The sequence below is a fragment of the Salvelinus fontinalis genome, unplaced genomic scaffold (genome assembly GCF_029448725.1).
Source record: "Salvelinus fontinalis isolate EN_2023a unplaced genomic scaffold, ASM2944872v1 scaffold_1168, whole genome shotgun sequence".
In the NCBI taxonomy this organism is placed as follows: Eukaryota; Metazoa; Chordata; class Actinopteri; order Salmoniformes; family Salmonidae; genus Salvelinus; species Salvelinus fontinalis.
This window is the reverse complement of record NW_026601377.1, coordinates 2,239-27,273: the sequence shown is the minus strand read 5'-3', so window position 1 is coordinate 27,273 and position 25,035 is coordinate 2,239. Positions and strand designations below refer to the sequence as shown.

The 25,035-nt window shown below is 44.1% G+C and overlaps 1 protein-coding gene across 1 annotated transcript; it reads left to right on the top strand.

Annotated features, from left to right (window-relative positions):
• Positions 1-3,284: 3,284 nt before the first annotated feature.
• On the top strand, positions 3,285-17,552 carry abce1 (ATP-binding cassette, sub-family E (OABP), member 1). Its single transcript, XM_055915872.1, has 19 exons — positions 3,285-3,438; positions 4,284-4,437; positions 4,659-4,744; positions 4,866-4,963; positions 5,086-5,203; positions 5,531-5,668; positions 5,784-5,853; positions 11,541-11,637; positions 11,727-11,816; positions 12,117-12,238; positions 12,793-12,866; positions 13,146-13,293; positions 13,375-13,434; positions 13,840-13,898; positions 15,228-15,338; positions 15,607-15,749; positions 15,978-16,100; positions 16,565-16,676; positions 16,863-17,552. The coding sequence occupies exons 2-19, from the start codon at positions 4,335-4,337 to the stop codon at positions 16,908-16,910; spliced, it is 1,800 nt and encodes a 599-aa protein (XP_055771847.1). The 5' UTR covers positions 3,285-3,438; positions 4,284-4,334; the 3' UTR covers positions 16,911-17,552.
• The last annotated feature ends 7,483 nt before the right edge of the window (positions 17,553-25,035 follow it).

Here is a 25,035-nt window from a genome sequence, read left to right as displayed (position 1 = left end):
ACGTGCACGTGCGTGCATGTGTGTGTGCTGTGGGGTTGAAACTACGAACCCATAGGCTTGGCTCTCTCATCCCTTCCAGACTTCTGGGAGGGAGGGTGGACAATGAGCCTGTCATGGCAGATGTAAGCGATGTGCCCACGCACTCTGGCAGCTTTCATGGCTGGGAAAAGTTATTTCCTCTTCTGGCGCAGAGCTTCAGGATAGTCCTGGTTGAGGAAGATGTATGTTCCTCTCAAATTCTTGCCACTTTCCAGAACAGCTACCTTGTCCTTGAACCTCAGGAACTTGACCACTATCGGCCTGGGCCTGTCACCTGGGCTGGTCGTGGGTTTTCCTGTCCTGTGGGCGCACTCCACTTCAATCTTCCTGTGGTCCATCTTCAATTTCTCAGAGATCATTTCCCTCACTTTGTCCTCAGACTCCGTCCAGGTCTCATGTGGAGATTCTACAATTGCGTCCACAACCATGTTATTCCGCATTGATTGTCCCTCGAGATTTATCCGTCAATGTTTTCATGGATTCAAGGATTCACATACAGAACTGATGTCCTCTCTCAATGACTTACAGATTGCTGTCATCTTGCTGTTCTCCTGTTTCAACTCATAGAGCTGACCCTGGGAGAACTGCAAGCTGATCTTCAGGTCCTGGACGTCTCTGGTCAGGTCGTCCAGTCTTTTATTAGTTGAATAATGCTGGTGCAGTCTTCCCAATGCATCCCCGGAGGCTCACTCCCTGCCCTCCAGGACCCGGTGTCACAGGAAGGCCAAGAAGATCATCAATGACAGCCATCCGAGCCACTGACTGTTAACCCAGCTATCATCCAGAAGGCGAGGTTAGTGCAGGTGCATCAAAACTGTGACGAAGAGACGGAAAAACATATTTTATCTCAAGGCCATTAGACTGTTAAATAGCCATCACTAGCCGGCCTCCCCCCAGTACCCTTCCCTGAACTTAGTCACTGTCACTAGCCGGCTACCACCCAGTAACTCAATCCTGCACCTTAGAGGCTGCTGCCCTATGTACATAGACATGGTCACACTGGTCACTTAATAATGTTGACATACTGTTTTACCCATTTCATATGTATATACTGTATTCTAGTCAAGGCCATCCTATTTAACTATTGCTTTACATATAGTATTCTTCAGATTTACTAAATATTCTATCCACATACTTTCCAAAATGTCTACATCCCATGTACACTATATATACAGTAGAAAGGTATGTGGACACCCCTTCAAATTAGTGGATTCGGCTATTTCAGCCAAACCTGTTGCTGACAGGTGTATAAAATCAAGCACACAGCCATGCAATCTCCATAGACACAAATTGGCAGTAAAATGGCCTGACTGAAGAGCTCAGTGATTTTCACCATCATAGGATGCCACCTTTCCAATAAGTCAGTTAGTCAAATTTCTGACCTGCTTTAGCTGCCCTGGTCAACTCTTAAGTGCTGTTATTGTGAAGTGGAAACGTCTAGGAGTGGTTGCCCACACTAGCTCACAGAACGAGACCGCCGAGTGCTGAAGTGCGTAGCGCGTAAAAATGCTCTGTCCTCTGTTGCAACACTCACTACTGAGTTCCAAACTGCCTCTGGAAGCAACATCAGCACAATAACTGTTCATCTGGAGCTTCATGAAATGGATTTCCATGGCCGAGCAGCCGCACACAAGCCTAAGATCACCATGCCCAATGCCAAGCGTTGGCTGGAGTGGTGTAAAGTTTGCCGCCATTGGACTCTGGTGAAGTGGAAACACATTCTCTAGAGTTATAAAAATATACGCTTCAACATCTGGCAGTCCGGCGGACAAATCTGTATTTGGCGAATGCCAGGAGAACGCTACCTGCCCCAATGCATAGTGCCAACTGTAAAGCCCGATGCATAGTGCCAACTGTAAAGTTTAGTGGAGGAATAATGTTCTGGGGCTGTTTTTCCTGTTTTGGGCTAGGCCCCTTAGATCCAGTGAAGGGAAATCTTAATGCTACAGCATACAATGACATTCTAGACCATGCTGTGCTTCCAACTTTGTGGCAACAGTTTGGAGAAGGCCCTTTCCTGTTTCAACATGACAATGCCCCTGTGCACGAAGCGAGGTTCATAGAGAAATGGTTTGTCAAGATTTGCGTGGAAGAACTTGACTGGCCTGCACAGAGCCCTGAACACCCTCCCATCGAACACCTTTGGGATGAATTGGAATGCCTACTGCGACCTAGGCCTAATCGCTCAAAATCAGTGCCGACCTCACTAATACTCTTGTGGTTAAATGGAGGCAAGTCCCCCGCAGAAATGTTCCAACATCTAGCAGCAGGTAGCCTAGTGGTTCGAGCATTGGGCCAGTAACTGAAAGGTTGCTGAATTGAATCCCCGAGCTAACAAGGTAAAAGATCTGTTGTTCTGCCCCTGTTCCCCGGGTGATTCAGAGGGGTTGAGTTAAATGCAGTTAAAGGCATTCAGTTGTACAACTGACTTGGTATCCGCGTTCCTTCCCAGAAGAGTAAAGGCTGTTATAGCAGCAAAGGGGGACCTTCTCAATCCATGATTTTGGAATGAGATGTTCGACTAGCAGGTGTCCACATACTTTTGGTCATATATTCCAGACTCTGACAATGCTCACCCGAATATTTCTATATTTCTGAATTCCATTCATTTAGTTTTAGATTTGTATTGTTGTGTATTTTTAGATATTCTGCACTGTTGGAGCTTAGAACACAAACGTTTCGCTACACTCGCAATAACATCTGCTAAATATATGTATGTGACCAATTCAATTAAATTTGGTCTGATTTGAGTAGGCCATATGGTGGTTTAAGGATACTCACTTTGTCTCATTTTGCATTTTGATACAGTATGTGCCACGACATTGAAGACACCAGTTGCACTGCAGCCAGAGATGCCTTCAAAATAAATGTTCCTATATGATAAATACATTGCGATTCATATTTCTAAACATCTTAGCATCAATGGGCCTATGTAGTTAAAATAACTTGTTTTCGATAAGTAACATATTTCCCTTTTATTCATTTGATTGCATGTTGAACCCATTGACACACTTTTTTTTATTAAGGCCATGCAAGAAATTAAGCCATTGTATCTTACAAAGGTAAAATTATACATCAGCTTGAGTTTACATTGAAGGCCTCACAAATTCAATTAAACATTTCTGATCATACACTTCAATTTCTTTTTAGGAATGTCTAACAGATGTTCTGCTTTGCCATCACCTCAAATAACCTACTCCCACTTTTTGCTCTCGTAGATACCTACGTCACAGCGACGCATGGCAGGACGTCGCTAAACTTTACGCATTGGAGCGCCATTTTTCTCCCGGCGTTCTGTCCCTGTTGAGAACACGTTGTTTGAAACGCCGTAGTAAAACGACACTTTAAAACCAAAAGTATCAGACCTGGAGGACAGAAACACCCGAAGAGTGTTTCTGGGTGAGTTCGATTGATAAATAAATGATAGTAATAACAAACTTGTCAAATAACATTTTAATGGGCTGCTTGTCCAGCTGGCTAGCTAACAGAGCTAGCACCAACGTCAGCACTGTTCGTTAGCCAATTAGCTAGCTAACGGTAGCTTGCTAGCTAGTGTATCATAGCCGCCTCTGTTCATTTCACATGACAGCTGTTCGTTCATTTGATAGTTTATAACTGCCAATTAAATTACCACGTGTTTAATTATAGGTCACTGATACTAGTAAGCTGGCTAACTAGTTTGTATAGCCAACAGTGTCGCCTTCCAGCTGATTTGGATGAAGTGACCGTTAGGGTAACGCTAGGGTAAACTACGTGTTAGTTGGCAAACTTGCTAATGTAGCTATCTGAACTGTCAGTGCCATCAACACTGCCCAACTAGTCTCCGTCTCTTTGCTGATAGCTATCATTGTTACATATTTCAGTGTTACTCGTTATCGAGTTGTACCTACTAAGTTATAACGTTATCCATTTTGCCTTCTTGACTCGAAGTGGGAGATGGATACGAGATAGAAATAGCTAGATACATTCTTCTCTCTAGCCTCCCATAGATTTGGGGCACACACTTAATGTGTTGTGAATGTATTGTAATGTTTTTAAAATTGTATAACTGCTTTAATTTTGCTGGACCCCAGGAAGAGTAGCTACTGCCTTGGCAGCAGCTAATGGAAATCCATAATAAATAGTAATTTACAGGCCATTTCTGTATTCATTCATCCAAACTGTTATCAATCTGACTCACTCTCTCTGCAGACGCTACAGGCCTAACCCTTGTCTGATCTAAACTCTCATATCTCTGTATGCAGTACTCTGGGGAGGGATTCTGCTCCGCCAAGAATTGACAAGAGGCAGGCAGAATGTCGGAGAAAAACACCAGAATCGCCATTGTGAACCATGACAAATGCAAGCCAAAGAAATGCCGGCAAGAGTGCAAGAAGAGTTGCCCTGTGGTTCGGATGGGTACGACTTGTGCTGCATCCTTTCCTACTGTGCTGAACCTCGAACTTGATAATCTAGGCCTATTATAAAATTCTCTGACACATACATTATAACTAATTCCTCCAGGTCTTGAGGCAGTAGCCTAAACGATAATGCCTCAAGTTATGTACAGTTGAAATGGTCCATGTTGACTTTTTCAAGACTCAATTGTCATTCATCTTTGTAATATTTTTGTCTTGCAGGCAAACTGTGCATAGAAGTCACAGCTCAGAGCAAAATTGTGTGGATTTCCGAATCGCTCTGTATCGGTTGTGGCATCTGTATCAAGGTAAAATCGTAACAAAATGACTGACCCTCTGTTGATAGATGTGGACGAGTATTTTTTTCTTTATGCATTTTCCTTCAGTCCTGATTACATGGCACTTAGCACTGACTTTTTTTTATTCCAGAAATGTCCATTTGGGGCCTTGTCTATTGTCAACTTGCCAAGCAACCTCGAGAAAGAGACAACTCACAGATACTGTGCCAACTCCTTCAAGTTGCATAGGTGGGTTACTTTTCAAGGTAAAGAGAGCTGTGTTTGTCTCATAGACCTGTAGGCCTAATCTCACTGAATGTTTGTTTCTCTCTTGAATCCATGGACTGTACTTGTGCAATATTCCATTTCAGATTACCCATTCCCAGACCTGGAGAGGTTCTGGGACTTGTGGGCACCAACGGAATCGGGAAATCCACGGCGCTGAAAATTCTGGCTGGAAAACAGAAGCCTAACTTGGGGAAGTATGATGTAAGTGTGTAACTATTAGTTTTATGACACAGCCTTGTAGAGAATGTAGCCAGATGTCTAATACATTATTATCTTGGTGAATGCACCAATTTGTAAGTCGCTCTGGATAAGAGCGTCTGCTAAATGACTTAAATGTAATGTAAATGTATCTGGCTTTACAATGTTTAAAGGGTCACTTAAGTCCCTCTGCATAATTATAATGTCAGCAGAATGACCTTACAATGTCAGCTAAATGACAGAAATGCAACTAGTTACTAAAACACTGCTGTGTTACCATCACTCTATCTCTAGTTTCAAAAGCTCAATTTTCTCCCGTTCCTCCACCAGGCTCCACCAGACTGGCAGGAGATCCTGACCTACTTCCGTGGCTCTGAGCTCCAGAACTACTTTACCAAGATCTTGGAGGATGACCTGAAAGCCATCGTCAAGCCCCAGTACGTCGACCAGATCCCCAAGACTGTCAAGGTCAGTCAAGCCTGTGGGTTTGGGTTCAGACCTGTAGAAATTAATGCGGGGATACACAGATCTGTACAGAATTGTTGTCTGACAGGCTAACAGTAGTGCTGTGTTTTGCCACTAGGGGACTGTGGGCTCCATTCTGAGCAGGAAAGACGACTCCAAAACTGAGACCATCGTCTGTAAGCAGCTTGGTACGTTTAGATTGGTTTCTCACCTTGTCTTTTCTCTTCTTGTGTATATGTAATCCAAACTTTCCATTTATGTCAAAAAAAAATGTTCCTTTTGACTAGAGGTCGGCCGATTTTATTTTTTAAATAAATATACATTTATATAAATATATTTGTAATAAAGACAATTACAACAATACTGAATGAACACTATTTTAACTTAATATAATACATAAATAAAATCAATTTAGTCTCAAATAAATAATGAAACCTGTTCAATTTGGTTTAAATAATGCAAAAACAAAGTGTTGGAGAAGAAAGTAAAAGTGCAATATGTGCCATGTAAAAAAGCTAACGTTTAAGTTCCTTTTAACATGAGTCTTCTATATTCCCAGGTAAGAAGTTTTAGGTTGTAGTTATCATAGGACTATTTCTTTCTATACCATTTGTATTTCATATACCTTTGACTATTGGATGTTCTAATAGGTACTTTAGTATTGCCAGCCTAATCTCGGGAATTGATAGACTTGAAGTCATAAACAGCGCAATGCTTGAAGCACAGCGAAGAGCTGCTGGCAAATGCAGGAAGGTGCTGTTTGAATGAATGCTTACGAGCCTGCTGCTGCCTACCACCGCTCAGTCAGACTGCCCTATCAAATCATTGACTTTAATATAACACACAGAAATACGAGCCTTAGGTCATTAATATGGTCAAATCCGGAAACTATCATTTCAAAAACAAAACGTTTATTCTTTCAGTGAAATACGGAACCGTTCAGTATTTTATCTAACGGGTGGCATCCCTAAGTCTAAATATTGCTGTTACATTTACATTTAAGTCATTTAGCAGACGCTCTTATCCAGAGCGACTTACAAATTGGTGCATTCACCTAATGACATCCAGTGGAACAACCACTTTACAATAGTGCATCTAAATCTTTTAAGGGGGGGGGGGGGGGCAGAAGGATTGCTTTATCCTATCCTAGGTATTCCTTGAAGAGGTGGGGTTTCAGGTGTCTCCGGAAGGTGGTGATTGACTCCGCTGTCCTGGCGTCGTGAGGGAGTTTGTTCCACCATTGGGGTGCCAGAGCAGCGAACAGTTTTGACTGGGCTGAGCGGGAACTGTACTTCCTCAGTGGTAGGGAGGCGAGCAGGCCAGAGGTGGATGAACGCAGTGCCCTTGTTTGGGTGTAGGGCCTGATCAGAGCCTGAAGGTACTGAGGTGCCGTTCCCCTCACAGCTCCGTAGGCAAGCACCATGGTCTTGTAGCGGATGCGAGCTTCAACTGGAAGCCAGTGGAGAGAGCGGAGGAGCGGGGTGACGTGAGAGAACTTGGGAAGGTTGAACACCAGACGGGCTGCGGCGTTCTGGATGAGTTGTAGGGGTTTGATGGCACAGGCAGGGAGCCCAGCCAACAGCGAGTTGCAGTAATCCAGACGGGAGATGACAAGTGCCTGGATTAGGACCTGCGCCGCTTCCTGTGTGAGGCAGGGTCGTACTCTGCGGATGTTGTAGAGCATGAACCTACAGGAACGGGCCACCGCCTTGATGTTAGTTGAGAACGACAGGGTGTTGTCCAGGATCACGCCAAGGTTCTTAGCGCTCTGGGAGGAGGACACAATGGAGTTGTCAACCGTGATGGCGAGATCATGGAACGGGCAGTCCTTCCCCGGGAGGAAGAGCAGCTCCGTCTTGCCGAGGTTCAGCTTGAGGTGGTGATCCGTCATCCACACTGATATGTCTGCCAGACATGCAGAGATGCGATTCGCCACCTGGTCATCAGAAGGGGGAAAGGAGAAGATTAGTTGTGTGTCGTCTGCATAGCAATGATAGGAGAGACCATGTGAGGTTATGACAGAGCCAAGTGACTTGGTGTATAGCGAGAATAGGAGAGGGCCTAGAACAGAGCCCTGGGGGACACCAGTGGTGAGAGCGCGTGGTGAGGAGACAGATTCTCGCCACGCCACCTGGTAGGAGCGACCTGTCAGGTAGGACGCAATCCAAGCGTGGGCCGCGCCGGAGATGCCCAACTCGGAGAGGGTGGAGAGGAGGATCTGATGGTTCACAGTATCGAAGGCAGCCGATAGGTCTAGAAGGATGAGAGCAGAGGAAAGAGAGTTAGCTTTAGCAGTGCGGAGCGCCTCCGTGATACAGAGAAGAGCAGTCTCAGTTGAGTGACTAGTCTTGAAACCTGACTGATTTGGATCAAGAAGGTCATTCTGAGAGAGATAGCAGGAGAGCTGGCCAAGGACGGCACGTTCAAGAGTTTTGGAGAGAAAAGAAAGAAGGGATACTGGTCTGTAGTTGTTGACATCGGAGGGATCGAGTGTAGGTTTCTTCAGAAGGGGTGCAACTCTCGCTCTCTTGAAGACGGAAGGGACGTAGCCAGCGGTCAGGGATGAGTTGATGAGCGAGGTGAGGTAAGGGAGAAGGTCTCCGGAAATGGTCTGGAGAAGAGAGGAGGGGATAGGGTCAAGCGGGCAGGTTGTTGGGCGGCCGGCCGTCACAAGACGCGAGATTTCATCTGGAGAGAGAGGAGAGAAAGAGGTCAAAGCACAGGGTAGGGCAGTGTGAGCAGAACCAGCGGTGTCGTTTGACTTAGCAAACGAGGATCGGATGTCGTCGACCTTCTTTTCAAAATGGTTGACGAAGTCGTCTGCAGAGAGGGAGGAGGGGGGGGGGAGGGGGAGGAGGATTCAGGAGGGAGGAGAAGGTGGCAAAGAGCTTCCTAGGGTTAGAGGCAGATGCTTGGAATTTAGAGTGGTAGAAAGTGGCTTTAGCAGCAGAGAGAGAAGAGGAAAATGTAGAGAGGAGGGAGTGAAAGGATGCCAGGTCCGCAGGGAGGCGAGTTTTCCTCCATTTCCGCTCGGCTGCCCGGAGCCCTGTTCTGTGAGCTCGCAATGAGTCGTCGAGCCACGGAGCGGGAGGGGAGGACCGAGCCGGCCTGGAGGATAGGGGACATAGAGAGTCAAAGGATGCAGAAAGGGAGGAGAGGAGGGTTGAGGAGGCAGAATCAGGAGATAGGTTGGAGAAGGTTTGGGCAGAGGGAAGAGATGATAGGATGGAAGAGGAGAGAGTAGCGGGGGAGAGAGAGCGAAGGTTGGGACGGCGCGATACCATCCGAGTAGGGGCAGTGTGGGAAGTGTTGGATGAGAGCGAGAGGGAAAAGGATACAAGGTAGTGGTCGGAGACTTGGAGGGGAGTTGCAATGAGGTTAGTGGAAGAACAGCATCTAGTAAAGATGAGGTCAAGCGTATTGCCTGCCTTGTGAGTAGGGGGGGAAGGTGAGAGGGTGAGGTCAAAAGAGGAGAGGAGTGGAAAGAAGGAGGCAGAGAGGAATGAGTCAAAGGTAGACATGGGGAGGTTAAAGTCACCCAGAACTGTGAGAGGTGAGCCGTCCTCAGGAAAGGAGCTTATCAAGGCATCAAGCTCATTGATGAACTCTCCAAGGGAACCTGGAGGGCGATAAATGATAAGGATGTTAAGCTTGAAAGGGCTGGTAACTGTGACAGCATGGAATTCAAAGGAGGCGATAGACAGATGGGTAAGGGGAGAAAGAGAGAATGACCACTTGGGAGAGATGAGGATCCCGGTGCCACCACCCCGCTGACCAGAAGCTCTCGGGGTGTGCGAGAACACGTGGGCAGACGAAGAGAGAGCAGTAGGAGTAGCAGTGTTATCTGTGGTGAGCCATGTTTCCGTCAGTGCCAAGAAGTCGAGGGACTGGAGGGACGCATAGGCTGAGATGAGCTCTGCCTTGTTGGCCGCGGATCGGCAGTTCCAGAGGCTACCGGAGACCTGGAACTCCACGTGGGTCGTGCGGGCTGGGACCACCAGGTTAGGGTGGGCGCGGCCACGCGGTGTGAGGCGTTTGTATGGTCTGTGCAGAGAGGAGAGAACAGGGATAGACAGACACATATTTGACAGGCTACAGAAGAGGCTACGCTAAAGCAAAGGAGATTAGAATGACAAGTGGGCTACACGTCTCGAATGTTCAGAAAGTTAAGCTTACGTAGCAAAAAACCAATAAAATTAAAAATCTTATTGACTAAAATGATATAGTACTGCTGGCTGGTGGAGTAGCCTGGCTAGCAGTAGCTGCGTTGTTGAAAGTGAAGCTGGCTAGGTGACCTCGACAGTTTCTCTAAGTTTCTCTAAACTACACAATTATCATGGATACAAGGACAGCAAAGACAACTAGCTAACACTACGCTAATCAAGTCGTTCCGTTGTAATGTAAGTTTCTACAGTGCTGCTATTCGGTAGAAGTTGGCTAGCTAGCAGTGTTAGCTAGCAGTGTTGGCTAGGTAGGAGGACGGCAGCGCGGCAGGCGAAACTAGCTGGCTAGCTAACCGATAATTACTCAGAGTTACACAATTATCTTAGATACAAAGCTAGCAAAGAAAACTATGTAGCTAGCTAACACTACACAAAACAAGTCGTTCCGTTGTATTGTAATCGTTTCTACAATGCTCTTCGGTGGCAGTGTTGGCTACGTTGCGTTAATTTCGAACGAAAATAGCTCGCTAGCGAACCTCAATAACGACGCAATTATGTTTGATAAAGGACGGCTATGTAGCTAGCTAAGATCAAACAAGTCAAACCGTTGTACTGTAATGAAAATGAAAATCAGACCGTTGTGCTATAATGAAATGTAGTGAAAAGTTATACTACTATTCGGTAGACGGTGGACGTTTGCTAGCTGCTGGGCAGATAGCAGTGGACAACGAGACGACGAAATACGATAATTACGCAGTTATCTTTGATACACAGACGGCTATGTAGCTAGTTAAGAAGAAATTGCTAAGGTTGGACAAATTAAATCGTTGTACTATAATGAAATGTAATGAAAAGTTATAAAAGTTATACTACCTGCAGAGCGAATGCAGAGCGAATGCAAATGCGACCGCTCGCCCCAAACCAGATGCATTACACAACCTGTTACATTACACAACCTTCAATGTTATGTCATAATTATGTATAATTCTGGCAAATTAATTGCGGCCTTTGTTAGGAAGGAATGGTCTTCACACAGTTCGCAACGAGCCAGGTGGCCCAAACTGCTGCATATACCCTGACTCTGCTTGTACAGAACACGAGAAGTGACACAATTTCCCTAGTTAAAATAAATTCATGTTAGCAGGCAATGTTAACTAAATATGCAGGTTTAAAAATATATACTTGTGTATTGATTTTAAGAAAGGCGTTGGTGTTTGTGGTTAGGTACACATTGGTGCAACGACAGTGCTTTTTTTCGCGAATGCGCTTGTTAAATTACCCGTTTGGCGAAGTAGGCTGTAATTTATCATTGAATCAACAGGCACCGCATCGATTATATGCAACGCGGGACAAGCTAGATAAACTAGTAATATCATCAACCATGTGTAGTTAAATAGTGATTATGTTAAGATTGATTGTTTTTTTTACAAGCTACGTTTAATGCTAGCTAGCACCTTACCTTGGCTCCTTGCTGCACTCGCGTAACAGGTAGTCGGCCTGCCACGCAGTCTCCTCGTGGAGTGCAATGTAATTGGCCATAATCGTTGTCCAAAAATGCCAATTACCGATTGTTATGAAAACTTGAAATCAGCCCTAATTAATCGGCCATTCCGATTAATCGGTCGACCTCTACTTTTGACCCACTTCTACAGTCAAGTTGTCAGTAAAATATACAATTTGGTCAGCAGATTATTTAATCTCTCCTGTCTCAGATCTGACTCATCTCAGGGAGAGGAATGTGGAGGACCTATCAGGAGGAGAGCTGCAGCGCTTTGCCATCGCTGTGGTCTGCATCCAGAGAGCAGACATGTAAGTCAACAGCACCAGCTTCAGCAGAAGCCGTCCAAGACTGAATATGTTGTGGTTCTTAACGTGGCTCTCTTTGTGGTTCCTTCCAGCTTCATGTTTGACGAGCCGTCCAGTTACCTGGATGTGAAGCAGCGTCTAAGAGCTGCCGTCACCATCCGCTCCCTCATCTCCCCAGACAGGTCTGTTACATTACATGATGCTCTCACTAGAGGGCTGGGTCCTGTTCAAAAGGGCATACTGTAGCAAAGCGTTTTGCAACGGAAAAAGAAAAAACATAGTTTCTCATTGGACAAATTCAGGTAGTACTGCCCTGGCAGTTTTTTTCTGCTTTATTCCTCGTAAACACCAACCTGGTAGTTCCTCCCGATTTCACTTGGTTTACTTTTGGTTTTATGCCTACTTGAACATTATCCACTATTCTTCCATCAGCTTTTTCTTGTCTTGTAGTCTCTTGACTCTTATTTTGTCCACTCTCCCAGATACATCATAGTGGTGGAACACGACCTGAGTGTGCTGGACTACCTGTCTGACTTCATCTGCTGTCTGTACGGAGTGCCCAGCGCCTATGGAGTGGTCACTATGCCCTTTGGAGTTAGAGAAGGTAGGACCCTAAACACTTCATACTACACCATAAACACCACGCTGTTTGTACGGAGTGTCCAGCGCTTACGGAGCGGTCACTATGCCCTTTGGAGTCAGGGAAGGCGAAACTACCTCTACCACCCTCTTACCTCATTCACAATGACGCCCTGGCTATTGGTATGTGTACTTTATTATTTGCGTTGATATCAATGGATAAAGTATATCCTCAGTACATGGCAGGCTATACTCTAGTCTGTGAAGACAAATGAAGATCTGTCTCAACTTGATCTCTGCTACAGTAAACCCCCAGTCTGACCCCACTAGGGACTAACTCTAATGGGTCTGCTGCAGAGCCAACTGGTACAGATATTTCAAAGCCTTAAGGCCCTAGCCTAGCGCAGCACCCCATAGACCACCCCTCTGTCACTTACCCTCAAAATGGTAACACAGCTTTTCACAATCTGTCAGTGGAGCATATCACCACAACCGATGGATATTTTCCCAATGCACATCTGTCCTGTTCACTTGACCACTTCACCTCTAACCCCAGGCCTCCTCCGCTCCTTTCTCCAGGCATCAACATTTTCCTGGACGGCTATGTGCCCACGGAGAATCTGCGTTTCAGGGAGATATCGCTGGTGTTCAAGGTAATCTGATACAATTAAGCAATAAGGCCCGAGGATATGTGGCATATGGCCAATATACCACGGCGAAGGGCTGTTCTTAGGCACGACGCAACGCAGTGCCACAAACCCCAGGGGTGCCTTATTGCTATTATAAACTGGTTACCAACGTAGTTAGAATAATAGAAAGTATATATTTTTGTCTGACCCGTGGTATGTGGTCTTTCAGCCAATCAGCATTCAGGGCTCGACCCGTCTAGTTCATAATGTCTAAACTAAAATAGTGTGATAATACAACACTAGGTGGCGGAGACGGCCAACGAGGAGGAGATCAAGAGGATGTGCCACTACCAGTACCCCCACATGAAGAAGAACATGGGAGACTTTGCCCTGGAGATCCTGGAAGGAGAGTTCACTGACTCTGAGATCATGGTCATGCTGGGAGAGAACGGTGAGGAGGCGGGAGAGGGGGAGGAGTGTCTTTATCAACCAAGTTCCATATAATGAGTCTTATTTCTAAATCATCTTTCAGGGACGGGCAAAACCACGTTCATCAGAATGCTGGCTGGCCGTCTGAAACCAGATGAAGGGGGTAAATAACGTTTGACAACTTTTAGTTCCTCTTCACATCGTCTAATTGCTGGAACCATGTACTCTAATATACACAGTGTACAAAACATTTGGAACACCTGCTCTTTCCATGAGCTACAATCCAGGTGAAAGCTTTGATCCCTTTTTGATGTCACTTGTTAAATCCACTTCAATCAGTGTAGATGAAGGGGAGGAGACCGGTTACATAAGGATTTTTAAGCCTTGCGACAATTGATACATGAATTGTGTATGTGTGCCATTCAGAGGGTGAATGGGCAAGACAAAATATTTAAGTGAGACTGTTTTGATGGCTAAAGGGGGGGTGGTGCAACACAATATTAGGTAGGCGTTCTTATTGTTTTGTACACTGTCCATTTTTCCTAAACATTTTCCATTACGTCCAAAGGGGAAGTGCCTATCTTGAACGTCAGCTACAAACCCCAAAAGATCAGCCCCAAATTCAAAGTAGGTACCAACCAGTCACTGCCTTGACAACTACACATCTCTAACACAGACACTTGCCCCTCAGCTCCTGACTAACTCCCTCATGTCCTCTGTCTCTGTAGGGTAGCGTGCCCCTCATGTCCTCTGTCTCTGTAGAGTAGCGTGCCCCTCAGCTCCTGACTAACTCCCTCATGTCCTCTGTTGGGTAGCGTGCCCCTCAGCAACTGACTAACTCCCTCATGTCCTCTGTAGGGTAGCGTGCCCCTCAGCTACTGACTAACTCCCTCATGTCCTCTGTAGGGTAGCGTGCCCCTCAGCTACTGACTAACTCCCTCATGTCCTCTGTTGGGTAGCGTGCCCCTCAGCTACTGACTAACTCCCTCATGTCCTCTGTTGGGTAGCGTGCCCCTCAGCTACTGACTAACTCCCTCATGTCCTCTGTTGGGTAGCGTGCCCCTCAGCTACTGACTAACTCCCTCATGTCCTCTGTCTCTGTAGGGTAGCGTGCCCCTCATGTCCTCTGTCTCTGTAGAGTAGCGTGCCCCTCAGCTCCTGACTAACTCCCTCATGTCCTCTGTCGGGTAGCGTGCCCCTCGTGTCCTCTGTCGGGTAGCGTGCCCCTCGTGTCCTCTGTCGGGTAGCGTGCCCCTCGTGTCCTCTGTCGGGTAGCGTGCCCCTCGTGTCCTCTGTCGGGTAGCGTGCCCCTCGTGTCCTCTGTCGGGTAGCGTGCCCCTCGTGTCCTCTGTCGGGTAGCGTGCCCCTCGTGTCCTCTGTCGGGTAGCGTGCCCCTCGTGTCCTCTGTCGGGTAGCGTGTCCTCTGTCGGGTAGCGTGCCCCTCGTGTCCTCTGTCGGGTAGCGTGTCCTCTGTCGGGTAGCGTGCCCCTCGTGTCCTCTGTCGGGTAGCGTGTCCTCTGTCGGGTAGCGTGCCCCTCGTGTCCTCTGTCGGGTAGCGTGTCCTCTGTCGGGTAGCGTGCCCCTCGTGTCCTCTGTCGGGTAGCGTGCCCCTCGTGTCCTCTGTCGGGTAGCGTGCCCCTCGTGTCCTCTGTCGGGTAGCGTGCCCCTCGTGTCCTCTGTCGGGTAGCGTGCCCCTCGTGTCCTCTGTCGGGTAGCGTGCCCCTCGTGTCCTCTGTCGGGTAGCGTGCCCCTCGTGTCCTCTGTCGGGTAGCGTGCCCCTCGTGTCCTCTGTCGGGTAGCGTGCCCCTCGTGTCCTCTGTCGGGTAGCGTGCCCCTCGTGTCCTCTGTCGGGTAGCGTGCCCCTCGTGTCCTCTGTCGGGTAGCGTGCCCCTCGTGTCCTCTGTCGGGTAGCGTGCCCCTCAGCCCGACTAACTTCCTCATGTCATCTGTCTGTAGGGTAGTGTGCGGGCTCTGCTCCATGAGAAGATCCGAGATGCCTACACTCACCCCCAGTTTGTGACTGATGTCATGAAGCCTATGCAGATTGAGAGCATCATCGACCAGGACGTAAGTTGTGCTTTCTGGGTTGTGTTCAGTTCGCATTGAATGTTTTGAAACGGGGCAGTACTACTACCTGGACTTGTCCATTTAAGAACAGAATAATACATTTCTGATGCAAAACACTTTGCAATACACTGCCCCAATGGACCATACACACTGGACCAGAAAATTAAAACAAGCAATTCTTATTGGACATGTCCAGTCCAGGTACTCCCTGTTTCGGTCCGTTTTCCTCCGTTTGGTGTCTAATAAACACCCCCCTGCTTGTCTCTAGGTCCAGAACCTGTCTGGTGGAGAGTTGCAGAGGGTGGCCATGGCCCTGTGTCTGGGGAAACCAGCTGATGTCTACCTGATAGACGAGCCCTCCGCCTACCTGGACTCTGAGCAGCGTCTCGTGTGCGCCAAGGTCATCAAAAGGTAACCACACACACTCTGATCCTAGATCTGTGGTTAGGGTGGGGTGAACTTCTACCTCCAGCAAAGAGATCCACCTTGTGCTGTACATTGCTCACAGCAGTCCCATTTACAAAACCTGTTCCGTTAATCTGTTGTTTGACAGGAAATACAGAAACCCTACAACCTCACTAACCTTAATGGCCTTAAATGGATGCCATTGATTTTGATACATTCATTATTTGTTTGTAGATTCATCCTCCACGCCAAAAAGACTGCGTTTGTGGTGGAGCACGACTTCATCATGGCCACCTACCTGGCTGACCGCGTCATCGTGTTCGACGGTATACCCTCGCGAAGCACCGCTGCCAACACGTACGTTAACCCTCCCCATCCATTTGGCATGATGGTCTCATCCACTGATTTACCCAGCAGCATGACATCTGCTGTTATCTGTGGTGGCTTTTAATATCTGCTGCTGTTATCTGTGGTGGCTTTTAATATCTGCGGTTCTTATCTGTGGTGGCTTTAAATATCTGCTGTTATCTGTGGGGGCTTTTAATATCTGCTGTTATCTGTGGTGGCTTTAAATATCTGCTGATCTTCAAGCTATTGTTTTCTTCCTCTAACTTGATGGAACTCTTAGCTCCTTCAAACTGCTTATTGGGTGATTTTGTAAGCAAACTGTCAAATCTTGACTGAAATTCATGTTCCAGTCTGACAGTGGTATTTTCATGACAAGACGGACTGAAATCATGCTAAGATATGGGTTGTTAGGAACCCATGTTTAGCTCTTAAGCAACTGTGTAACACGGGCCTGTCAACTTTTGACCTCTCAGGCCACAGACCTTACTCGCGGGGATGAACAAGTTCCTATCACAGCTGGAGATCACGTTCAGGAGAGACCCCAACAACTTCCGACCAAGGATCAACAAGATGAATTCCATAAAGGTACAGGGAAATACTGAGTGTTTAAAACCTACATTTTATTTACATCCCTTTTGTCCTTTTGGTAAACGTATTGACTTCAACTAATTTCATTCAGCATCACTCCATTTTATATAATTTGCCCTCTAACCTGTTGTATATCTAGGATTGTGGCTCCTCTGTAACCCAATCTATATGTTGTATATCTAGGATTGTGAACAGAAGAAGAGTGGGAACTACTTCTTCCTGGATGACTAAAGGACCAAACCCTCCCTCCATCAGAGAGACCTCCATATCCATCCTCCTCAAGCCCTGACACCTGTATGGCTGTTCCAATACCCACACTAGCATTCCATGCTACATTGCTTCGTTCTAAGTGATGTTAGCGTTGGTATTTGGAACGTAGCCCTACCCTACTGGCCCCCCCTTGGGCCGATGGCTTAGAGACCCAACCTGGGTGGACCACCAGAGTCATACGTACGCGCACACACAGGGCGAGTTTGTTTTGCATTGCCTGGTGCCCTGGGGTTTACATATTAGACAATTGGTCCTAAAGTGAAATCTTCCAACCACCCGTGTGCACAGGGCTATGCAAAACGAACTTGCCCACACACACCTACCTTTGTGAGCCAAAGGAGTGTTTTATCAAAGAGTCATCCAATTCATGTAATTTTAAAATAGTATATTATGAATAAACACCATTTCCAGAGTATGGTGTTGTTTGAAAGTGAAATTGTGTGTTTTGTCCACAATAGGGCAGCAGACTACTGCGGTTCGTTGGTTCTCCATCAGAAAATGGACATCTGAAGTAATACATAATCTATTTACTGGAATTAAAGGCAATGTACCTTAAATCTGCGGTTCAACAATTAAAAGTGTCTCTCAATGTGTTATAATTAATGACAATTGTTATTCCACAATTTAATTTGTCCTCCAGACCAAGAATCAAGTTTATTACATTTATCAAAGCAATTCTTACGTTGCCATACAGCTTTAAAGGAAAAATCTACCCAAAACCACAATTCCTTTCATTTACAGTGCTAAATAACACTTGTTAGAATGTTTTTTTTGTGAACAAGTATTTTGTCGTTACAGGGTTGGTAGCAACATGTGGAAATCTGTTGCAGCTCAAGTCAATTACAAAACATGCAATGCTCTATTGGCTGGCGAGCTAGGGGGCAAGCTAGTAAACGTAGCTACATACAATAATACCAAAGTTACTATTAGGATGTGGAAAAATGCCAATGCCAATGCTTCGCTGTGAGAGGGAGTGTTTTCGCGCTCTTCAAAGCAATATTGAGGGTTAGGTGGTTAACAGTCAAATATTGGCTATTAATATTGAAAGAAACTAAATAACTTTTTTTATCGACATGGGATAAGTTTAGAGTTCGTTTTTGTCAAGTTGAATGGGAAGAACACGACAAAGACAAAGTAGAAAGAAATATCCAAGTCTCACAGAAGACGGCTGACATGCTAGCTAGCCACAACGAGAACCAGAGCAGCATGGATACACAAGAAGCCGCGAACTCAAGCAAGAGAAAGAACAAAACTGACCAGGATGAAATCCTTGCAACCTCTTTACCTCAGACCCCAAGTAAAAATCCACCGGTGAAACGGGTAAAATAAAACATTTCCATGTCGGAACTTTTCTCTGCAATCCAGTCCCTGTCTACTAAACAAGACGCCACGCTCTCCAAAGTGTCCCTCGTAGAGCTGGCTACAGAAGAAACATCAAAGAAGATCGATCATTTGTCAGAAACTCAACTACACAAAATTGTGAGCGAGAACAAGGATAAGATAACGTTCCTAGAGAATGAGCTGAAGAAAATGCAATCCAAAAATAATGAGCTATGTGAGAATGTAGCTGAACTTCAAACGTACTCTCGCAGGTGGAATCTGAAAATCCAAAGGGAGAGGATATTAGAGAAGTAGTCATTAATATCCTGGGAAAAGTGGCACCATGCATCAAAGACAGGCTAAGAGACGTGATTGATGTGGTACATCGACTTGGGAAACGAAGATCTGATGGACCCCCTCGCAATATCATATTGCGCTTAACTATGCGCCATTACAGGGACATCATATGGAAAATGGCCAAGGGGAACAAGTTTCTGGACGAGAAGAAACTCCGCATCAAATACTCTGATACCGCAGGATCAGGCTGCCAGAGAGAAACGGTGGCCGCTTATACAGAAGGCGCAACAAGAGGGAAAGAAGGCGGGGTTCAAGGGCCCACACGCGTTTATCGAAGGAAGAATGATTACTGGGTAACTCTGTTGACATTAACCAAATTTGAACTGTGAGTACTACCATGAGTACAGTTAATGTACTGCCAATTATATATGTACCGTTCGAACTGCAACTGATGAACACTTTCCAAGAAAAGGAAGTAAATAGATTTGTTTTTCTGTTAACCACCGCTACCTCAGCTGAGCGTAGTTTTCCGTCAGGGTAATCCTCTCAATGTTCACTGATTGTTTTATTGTTCACATTAATACTTGTTATCTAATTTATGTTCTTTCTTTTTTAATGCAGGAGTTCGTTTTCAATTCACTCAATATTGTTAGTCTGAATGCTAGGGGTTTGAGAAATCCTACAAAAAGGAAAGCTTTATTTGTATACTGTAAACGCAGTAACGCAGATTTTGTGCTTCAGGAAACTCATTCGGGTGAAAGTGATTTGAAATTTTGGAAAGCACAATGGGGACATATGGCCTATTTCAGTCATGGATCAAATCATTCTGCTGGTGTTTTGACACTTATTCACAAGTTTAAAGGTGACATTCTAGAATCCACATCTTCACAAGACGGCAGATGGGTCATAGTAACTGTTAAACTTGACAATGCTATTTTCATCATCTGTAATGTATACGGACATAACTCACATGCTCCTAATAAGACGCTCTTTATCCAATTTACCAGGAAAGTACAGGATTTAAGCAACAAATACTCAGAGGCTTTTCTAATTATTTCAGGAGATTTTAATGAAACACCTGATGCATCTGTTGATCGTTTTCTTCCTAGAACGAGTCAAAACCCTCAAAATAGTAACATTATTATTACATTATGCAAGGATCTCTGTGTTGAGGATGCCTGGCGTTATTTCAATCTGAATGCTAAGGGTTATACCTGGACCAACAAAACTATGTCACGTAAATCTAGAATAGATTTATTCCTAATTTCCCCTTTTTTGTTACAATTTGTTATATATGTAGATCATCAGTTGGCTCCCTTTTCTGATCATCACTTGATTTCCCTGAATTTACAAGCTACTAAAAAATCAAAAGGTACTCGAGGATATTGGAAATTAAACAATACACTTCTTAAAGATACTGCTCTCATTGAAAACATCAAATCATTAGCTAAAGATATTTCAGCAAGAAAAGACTTGGGTCATGGAAGTAGATGGGGATTTTTCAAATATAAAGTCAGAGTGGTAGCCATTAAACGCGCCAAAGAGCTGATGCAATTAAAGAACCAGAGAGAAAAGGAGATGATTAGCAAGCTTGACAGTTTTCTAAAGAAAGATAATCTATCTGAAGAAGAGGAGTCTGTGTTCAGGTCTTTACAACTAGAATTAGAACAGACTTACACGGATCTGGCAAAGGGCGCCTTTGTAAGGTCAAGAGCAAAATGGATTGAAGAGGGGGAAAGAAACACTAGTTACTTTTTTGCACTTGAAAAGAGAAACTACAAAAGAAAATCTATAACTGCACTCAAAATTAACAATGTTTTATGCAAAGATCCCATTACAATATCATAATTTGTCAATTCCTTTTATGAAAACCTTTACAGCTCTCAATTTCAGGAAGATGGTTGTGAAAGTTACATTTGCCACATTCAGAATTGTGTCCGGGTAATTGAGGATGATTTCCACTCAGTTTGCGATTCACCTGTGTCAATTGGAGAAATTAGAGAGGCTCTGAATTCAATGAAAAAAGGGAAATCACCTGGCCCCGATGGCCTGTCAGTTGAATTCTATAGACAGTTTTGGGAGTTGCTAGAAGACCCGATTTTCAATATGTTTCAAGATTGCATTAAAAATGGCAAAATGTTCTCCACTATGAAACAGGGCCTTATTTCATTGATTCCGAAGCCTGATAAAGACCCTTCTCTCATTGACAATTGGAGACCAATTACTTTATTAAATATTGATTACAAATTGATTGCTCTGGTTTATGCCAAAAGATTAAAGAAAGGAATAGATACCATTATAAATGAGACTCAAACAGGATTTATGAAGGGCCGTCACATAAACTCTAACATTTGTTTAGTCTTGGACGTTATAGATTATTCAAATGCAATTGACTCAGATGCGGTTGTCCTATTTCTGGACTTCTGTAAAGCCTTTGACACAATTGAACATGAATTTCTCTTTAGGTCTCTTAAACTTTTTGGATTTGGTGAACATTTTATTAAAGTAATTCACATGTTTTACAAAAATATAAATAGTTCTGTGCTACTAAACCTTAATACTTCCAAAAGATTTAGTATCAACAGAAGTGTACGACAGGGATGCCCAATTTCGCCATTTTTATTCATTTTGGTTGTGGAACTTCTATCTCTAGATATTCTGAATGATGCAAATTTGTATGGCTTAACCATTTTTTAACAAAGAAATCAAAATTTCCCAACTGGCTGATGATACTACTCTTTTCTTAAGAGACAAAGACCAGGTCGCACATGCCCTTAATGCTATAACTGCATTTTCTATTGCATCAGGATTAATGCTGAATGTTTCTAAATGTGAAATCTTATGTTTATTTGACTCTGATGATACAGAAATTAAAAATATTCCTGTAAAGGACTGTGTTAAATATTTAGGAATACATCTGTCAAAAAACCACTTAGTCAGACATTTGAATTTCTCTCCTAAAATTAAGAGAACTAGAAATATATTTAATAATTGGCTACAAAGAGATCTTTCTATACTTAGGAGAGTACTTCTGTCCAAGGCAGAGGGACTGTCTCGTTTTGTGTACCCCTCATTATCGTTATGTGTAAATCCAGCTACTTGTAAAGAGATCAATAAGACCTTTCTTGACTTCATCTGGAAAAATAAGTCTCACATACTAAAAAAAATCTGTCCTTTCTAACAAAAGAGCTGAAGGCGGTCTAGAAGTGTTGAATTTTGTTGACATAAATAACACTTTCAAGATAAACTGGTTGAAAAATGTTTTGATCGATACTGATTCAATATGGTATTTCATTCCAAATAATGTGTTTAATAAATTGGGAGGACTTCAATTGGAAATTTTTTATTATATGTTTATATTATATTATTATATTATTATATGAAGAGTGCCTTGGTCCTCCTTTCTTTTTGATGACCTATTTACACCTTTTACCAAAGAGCACCTTCTATCTACCAAAATATACTATAGTGTACCTCAGTAGCGCTTCCCTTCCTCCTCTTTCTACTAGTTTAAACAGCACTTGGTTGGTGCTTAGAGGAAGCAGCTCCACAGTTATTTCTTTCTGTGTTTTTTGAGGACATTTCACAACTCAAACTATGGATTTTACCCAAGAGGCTACAAGATTTTCCTATTCCCATGAAGAGGGCCAAAGGATTATTACCACTACCTCATTGCTAGATGAGTTGACTGCCACAGAGAATACTGGAATGGACTTAAACAAGGCTTACAGAGACTTGCAACACCTTATGGAGAAAGATACTAAACTTGACCTCAACTCTATCACCTTGTCTGATTATTGGAGGAAAGGCCTAATCCCCAGAGGACTCTGTATTATGAAGTTTCCAGCTAATGGAGCACAAGGTAAAACTGAATTTAAAGCTAAATGGGAGGCTATTCTCAACAAGTGTTCTTTTGACCTAATGCTACTTCTAATAGAAGATTCTAAAAAGGACAGACAAGTAGTCCAAACAGAAATTGAAGAAGTTAAAAAGAAAATCACAGAACACAGTGACATTTCTAACAAAGCACAATGTGATGAGATCTTGAAAGAGAAAGTAGACACATTCACTCTGACATTGAAGCAAGACAAGCTAAGAAAATTTAGAAGAGATGAAGTAGATTATAGAGATGGCAAGGTCTTTGCCTGGAGAAGACCAACACGCAAGAATTCAGATTCACATCTGCAGAGAAGGAAGCCTAGATCTGTTTCTTTCAACTTTACAAGCAGTGACGATGAGGATCACCCCAGACACTCAGAGGCCAGCTCCTCCCAAGATTTTTTAGATCAGGTAGAGGAGTCACGCAGGTTCCTCAACAAGAGAGGGAGAGGACGCGTAAGAGGCCAACACGGAGGGGGAGGAAGATTTCAAGACTATCCAACCACACGGAACAGAACCAGAACAAGGCTGTGATCAACATTTCTGGAGAACCCCTTTCTGATGATTGCATAAGGGTCTTGTCTAAAGGACTGTCCTTTGCCCCCACATATTCAACTAATGAATTTAATACAAAGATTGAACTATTTCGTTTCTACAGGAATCTACATCTGAAGGCCTGGTACAAGCAAAACATCTCTCCAACTACAGACGCCAGTGTCTCAGGTCAGGCAGTTTCTGTTCCCTCTAAAACACCTTTTAAGCCCAAGTCCACTTTTTGTCCCATAGTCCAGAATGCCACACTAAATACATTTGCCAAGAAAGTAAATTTTGATGTGGAGAATCTGTTTAAGGGTAAAAGTGATTCCAACAAAACACGACGTAATCTTTCTAAGACAGAGAGGGATCCAGTTGAATCATTGTCCAAAAATGAACGGATTGTAATTAAAAAAGCAGACAAAGGCGGTGCTACAGTAGTGTGGTGTAAAGACAAATATGTGACAGAAGCCTACCGTCAATTAGACAATGACAAATTCTACCAATCTCTTACCTTCAACCCTACAGAGGACCTAAAAACTGAATTGCAAGGGATCCTCACAGAAGCTAAGGAAAATGGTTACATTTCAGACAATGAGTTCAAATTTCTTTTCAATGGCAGTCCACGTATGGCTTCTTTTTACCTTCTTCCAAAAATCCACAAAAATCTTAAACCCCCCAGGCAGACCAGTCATTAGTGGTAATGAAAGTCTGACAGAACCCATCTCTAAGTACATTGATTACTTTATTAAGCCTTTTCTGATGTCACTTCCAGCCTATCTTCAAGATACCACAGATGTGTTGAACAAAATTAAGGAATTGAAGAATATAGGCACAGCTTCCTTTTTAGTCACCATGGATGTGGAGTCTCTATACACCACCATTGAGCGTCAACAAGGTTTGGCAGCGATGCACCATTTCTTGAGTAGGATCCTTCTAATAACCATTTCTTTGACCGGATTATATGGTGGGGACGCTATATTGATGATGTTTGCCTGTTTTGGTCCGGCTCAGAAGATGAACTTATTTCCTTCCACCAATACCTTAACAGCATTAACCCTAACATCAAACTAACTATGGAATACAGCAAGGATAACATTCCTTTTTTGAACCTCGACATTAGTAAAAATGACAAAGGTTGTTTGAACACATCAATCTTTAGGAAACCTACAGATGGGAATACCATTCTGAGGGCAGACAGCTTTCACCCCAAAAGGCTAAAAGAGAATATTCCATATGGCCAATTCCAAAGAGTCCGCAGAATTTGCGATCAGGAAACAGACTACAGTGTCAAATCTGCTGAATTGGAGAATCGCTTTTTGGATCGGGGCTACAGCGTTCAGGTCCTGAAAGATGCAGGTATAAGGGCTGGATTACTTGACAGAGAGAACTTGTTACGAAGAAGAGTCCCTCGTGATACATCAGAGAGAGTGTATTTTGTTACAAAATACAGCACTGAAGCAGAGAACATTAAAAGAATCATTAAAAACAATTGGGGAATCATCCAAAGTGATACGCTACTACGCCAAGTCTTTCCTGAACCACCAGTCATAAGCTTTAAGAGATGTCCTACCCTAAATGACAAATTAGTCCGCAGTTATCTTCCGGGTGACTCTCAAAAAACTTGGCTTGACCACAAACCGAAGGGCTCTTTTAAATGTAACCAGTGCAACCATTGCAGTAATATTGCACAGAAAAAATATTTTGTTGACACAGCTTCTAAAATGGAGTATTACCTCAAGCATTTTATTAACTGCAAAACCACTCATGTCATCTATAGATTAGAATGTCCACAGTGCAAGGTGTTCTACATTGGACGGACAAAGAGACGCCTTCAAGATCGCTTGGCGGAACACAAGTACGCCATACGGGTAGGCAATGAAGACTACCCCATGGCAAGGCACTACAAGTCCTTACACCATGGCAACCCTGCCTCCCTACAAGCTATGGGTATTGATCATATTCCGGCCTCTATTAGAAAAGGGGACCGTCTTAAACAGTTAAACCAAAGGGAAAGTTTTTGGATTTACAAACTACAGGCCACTAAGTACCGTGG

Coding starts and splice junctions, on each gene's coding strand:
- abce1 (XM_055915872.1), top strand. CDS start 4,335: ATGTCGGAGAAAAACACCAGAATCGCCATTGTGAACCATGACAAATGC. Junction 5,204..5,530: donor CTAACTTGGGGAAGTATGAT/GTAAGTGTGTAA, acceptor TTCCTCCACCAG/GCTCCACCAGACTGGCAGGA. Junction 11,817..12,116: donor TCCCTCATCTCCCCAGACAG/GTCTGTTACATT, acceptor CCACTCTCCCAG/ATACATCATAGTGGTGGAAC.